The sequence below is a fragment of the Ictidomys tridecemlineatus genome, chromosome 4, assembly GCF_052094955.1.
Source record: "Ictidomys tridecemlineatus isolate mIctTri1 chromosome 4, mIctTri1.hap1, whole genome shotgun sequence".
NCBI lineage: Eukaryota > Metazoa > Chordata > Mammalia > Rodentia > Sciuridae > Ictidomys > Ictidomys tridecemlineatus.
The window spans coordinates 107,008,264-107,012,844 of NC_135480.1; the positions used below are offsets into that span (position 1 = coordinate 107,008,264).

The 4,581-nt window shown below is 37.4% G+C and overlaps 1 protein-coding gene across 1 annotated transcript; it reads left to right on the top strand.

Moving 5' to 3' along the window:
• The first annotated feature begins 2,305 nt into the window (after window positions 1-2,305).
• LOC101956038 (olfactory receptor 10N1) lies at window positions 2,306-3,235 on the top strand. The gene has a single exon (XM_005339501.3). The coding sequence runs from the start codon at window positions 2,306-2,308 to the stop codon at window positions 3,233-3,235; it is 930 nt and encodes a 309-aa protein (XP_005339558.2).
• Window positions 3,236-4,581: the final 1,346 nt, after the last annotated feature.

Below are 4,581 nucleotides of genomic sequence, written 5' to 3' on the forward strand. Positions count from 1 at the left end.
AAATTCTTTATCATTTCCAAAGTGTATCACGAATATCATCATATTTAATCTTTATAGCAATTCTTGGAGGGAAAATTTCCTGGATTAATCAATAGCAAGTGTTTATTGAGCATCAATCATACATCAAGCATCATTATAGCAATGCCCCAGAGTTTCAACACTATTTTCCCATTCACTTAATCTATCATAATTTCAGGCACCTGCCTACATCTCTCCTTATGCTAGGCATTTTCACAGCTAAAATATCACATATTATTTTGAAAATTTCTCTCTCTCTAAAGATGTTGTTAAACATCTTTTCATAGGAGTGTGTTAAAATACCTACATGGCAGTTACCCTGTTCTCCCTCTCTGTTAATTGAGCCTGACTCAATTGTTCAGAGACCTCCAACTAGGCCTGTGTAGAGGTCGATACTTCAGAGCATGGGCGCCACCTAGCAGGCACACTCTCTCTTAGGTTCTGTACAAATATAAACTGGTTTCAAGTTTAGATGATCCTCCACAGGGAAAAGACAACACTAGTACAGGGGAAAAATGTAAAGAATGTCATCTTTTTTTCCAACATGAAACCCAAAAGGTCCTAAGACTCAAAGAGCCCACCAACACAATACTCGTAGTCTCTAGAGACTCAATGCCATGACAGCAGGAAAGTAAATACTTGCATTAACATATTGTGACAATATTCTGTAATTTATTATCTCATGAACCAACATGCATGATCAAATATATCTTAAACAGGCTATGGTGTGTGAATAGTTTTGTCCTATTTTAGGTACTTTACATTCATTGCTTTTCATATTCTCTTCTATGTGTCGCAAAACTTTATTCTTTTCTCTCCAATGTTCCCTGTACTTGGGGAAGTTCATTATCTTCCCTTGACTCTCAACCTCCATCTATCTTTTACATTTTTTCACTCCAGTAATAGACAATGAATGAGTGATTGCCAGTAATTATGAGGATGGTCAATTCTCATCCCATTTATCCTAGATGAGGAATTAGAAAACACTGCACTTAAGTGAAAATATGAATTCCTTTCATTGTGCATGGAATGTAGACTGAAATGCAGATTCACTGCAATGATTGCATTCTGGAATTATTATAAAAGGCTGATAATTGTCTTAGGACAAAATATTTATTTTAGAGGACTTGAAAATTTGATTCCAATAATAAATGATAGTAGCTATGGTATTCCAGAGATACAGTGATGAACATGCTCTGCTGTATTTGACAGTACTGTACAGTATATTTATAAATCTGTGAAGAAAGTTAATTAATGCTAAATATTCTTACCATAATTATTATTTTTAAATACAAATTTTTACATAAAAATCCCCCAAAGTTGTAGTAATTAAATATTTTAGTTTTATGACTCTAAGTTTTCAAAAAATTACACTATTAACAATGTTTAACTATCTCACATTTGCATTTGATATATAAACAATTTAAGTCCCCAGGTATATTCTACTGGTAAGTTATTTTCAGTAAAATAACCATTTTCATATAAGAAAATGTACAAACTACCTGGGAGCAGTGGCACATGCCTGCAATCCCAGTGGCTCAGGAGGCTGAAGCAGGAGGATTACAAGTTCAAAGCCAGCCTCAGCAACTTAGTGAGGCCCTAAGCAACTTAGTAAAAACCTGTATCAAAATAAGAAATAAAAAGATCTGCAAATGTGGCTCAGTGGTTGCATGCTCCTAAATTCATTCCCTGGTACCAAGGAAAAAAAAAAGTTTAAACTAAGGAACATATCAAATTATCTAATTAGAATGTTATTCAGACAACCCACATCCTATTGCTCCTTGTCATGTATGGTTATCCATTTTTCTAGTCAGATATGTGGGTACCCAAGTTAACCTTTCCTGAATACTTAGTCTATCAGGAGACATCTTTGAATAACTACAATACACTAAAAGGAATACAGAAAATCAAGCTTCCAGGTCAGATAATTATAAGGAATTCATATTATATGGTGTGTTAAGGACATTAGTTAAATTGTGCTCTTCTGCTTTATATTGATATTTTTTGTTCTCTTAACCCATCCTTTATTTTACCTTGTTAGTGTTTCAGTTTTGCTTTGTATTCATACGTGTGAAGGAGCATGCCTTCAGTTGTGAAGTGGTAGGTGGACTTTGCTAGCATCCAAATGTCTTTTAGAATAAAATTCTGAAATTTATTTTCATCATTAACTTTATGGTAAAATAAAATTTGTTGACAATGTGTGCAGTAGTATTGTGTCTGTCATAACCAGCCCCCACCCTCATGTCTTCATGTTCTTTGTGAAAACCCAGAACAGCCTTCCAGCAAGATGGGAAATCACAGCTTGCTGAATGAGTTCATCCTTCTGGGAATCCCTCAGACGGAGGGACTGGAGACTGTGCTCTTGGCCATCTTCTCTTCCATCTACCTCTTCACCCTGCTTGGGAATTTACTCATCTTTACAGCAATCATTTCATCCTCCACTCTTCACACTCCCATGTATTTCTTCTTGGGACTTCTGTCTGTTTTTGACATGTTGTTCCCTTCTGTAACCTGTCCCAAGATGCTCTTTTATCTCTCTGGTCTGAGCCGAGCCATCTCTTACAAAGGCTGTGCTGCACAGCTCTTCTTCTATCACCTGCTGGGCTCTACAGAAGGATGCCTCTATTCTGTGATGGCTTATGATCGCTATGTTGCCATCTGTCACCCACTAAGATACATGCTCATCATGAAACCTGCAGTCTGTGTCAGCTTGGTCACGGTAGCCCTGTTGGTGGGGTGTGTCCATGCCACCACACTGACCTCCTTTACCTTTCAGTTAACCTACTGTGGCCCCAATCAGGTGGACCACTTCTTCTGTGACATCCCTGCAGTTTTACCCTTGGCTTGTACTGACAGCTCTGTGGCCCAGAGAGTGGGCTCCATTAATGTTGGCCTCCTGGCTTTAATGCTCTTATTCAGCGTTTGTGTCTCCTACACTCACATTGGGATTGCCATTCTGAGGATTCGTTCAGCAGAGGGCAGGCAGAAGGCTTTCTCCACCTGCAGTGCCCACCTCACTGCCATCCTCTGTGCCTACGGACCTGTCATCATCATCTACCTGCAGCGCACACCCAATGCTCTGCTTGGGGCCGTGGTGCAGATACTAAACAACATTGTCTCCCCCATGCTGAACTCGTTGATCTACTCCTTAAGGAACAAAGAAGTGAAAAGGTCCCTGAAAAAAGTGTTCCGAAATGTGTTTATTGTTCAGGAATGAATTATGGAGGTTGTATTGGCTTTAAAAATTTTAATGTCCCTGAACACCAATCTCCAATGCCCTTCTCTTCAATAAATATCTACATAATAAGAAACTTTGTCTGGAAGGCATATATTTTGTTTGCCTAAAAATGATTTCCTATCTTGGTATGTATCTGTAGTTGCTGAGATCTCATATTTAACTCTTATATTATTCTCCATTCCTATATCCTGGGTAAGAAGTCCAAAGAGAATAGTAACTAGCTGGAGACATATTTCTTGTCCCTATAATGGGCAGTCAATTTTGCCTGATTCAATAGGGCTGTCTCAGAAATTATCTCCCAAAACCCTGTCTGTGCCAGTTCACATCCAGTTATACTCTTGTTCTACTTGAAATTAATTTGTTTTATTTTTACCTTCAATCATTTCATTATTTCTATTTTGCAAAGTATCATTAACATTTATAGAATCTGACTTGTGTCCTAGGCTGTGTGATGAAACTTTCCCATCTATCATCTTATTTGATTTTCACATTACCCCCAAAACATAGACTTTACATTTTCTATAAAAGTCAGGCTTCAGTCAAGTCCTCTTAATTCTTCGCAAGTCGTGGCTCAGCATCTGCACCATGCTGCCAGTGTCCTCATTACTTTTTAGTGAAAAGGTGTGGGAAAGCCTTCCCATCCAGATTGAACTTGAGAATTCTATATTAATTTTCTCAGATTGCAAGGAGAAAGAAGAAAACTATTTTCTGAGGATTGCACTAATATTCTAGCTCTTTATTTTCATGACATTGCAGTCATTTGTAGTTTTTATATTCCACATTTAATCACAAAGTCTCCAACCTTCTTTAAACTATTAAACAAAAATACTCTGCAAATCTCAAATTAAAACTGCAGTTTCCCTTAGCAAAAGCATGAATGAGGAAAAAAGGACAAAAACTGCCCTTTCAATGACAAATAAATAATATGAGAGGCAGTATGAGGTTTTCATGGCCTCTCCCAACTGGCAAAAATCCAAGATCACAGTGTGACCTTTTTCTACACTTTAGAGATGTCTGTCCTAGAGGAAGTGCTGGATTCAAACTATTCCAGTATCAGTTCACTGTTCTACTAATGGTGAATATTGGTGCAAGAATCCACTAGCCTTGACACCTGGTAAAGGCTAGATAGTGTTGATGGACAGGTTCAGACCATAAGCATGTTTACTTGTTTAACAGATTTCTTTTCCAGACAATGGAAATGTTCACAAGAATAAGGCTTATGTTTGTTTGTTTGTTTTCAGTATTGTATTCAAAAGACATAGTTCAATGATTTAATAAGCTTCCAATGCAGATTTCTTGAAAGAATGTGTGAATGGGTAATAATG

What these genes read in the sequence shown, in the direction of transcription:
- LOC101956038 (XM_005339501.3), top strand. Translation starts at nt 2,306, where the DNA reads ATGGGAAATCACAGCTTGCTGAATGAGTTCATCCTTCTGGGAATCCCT.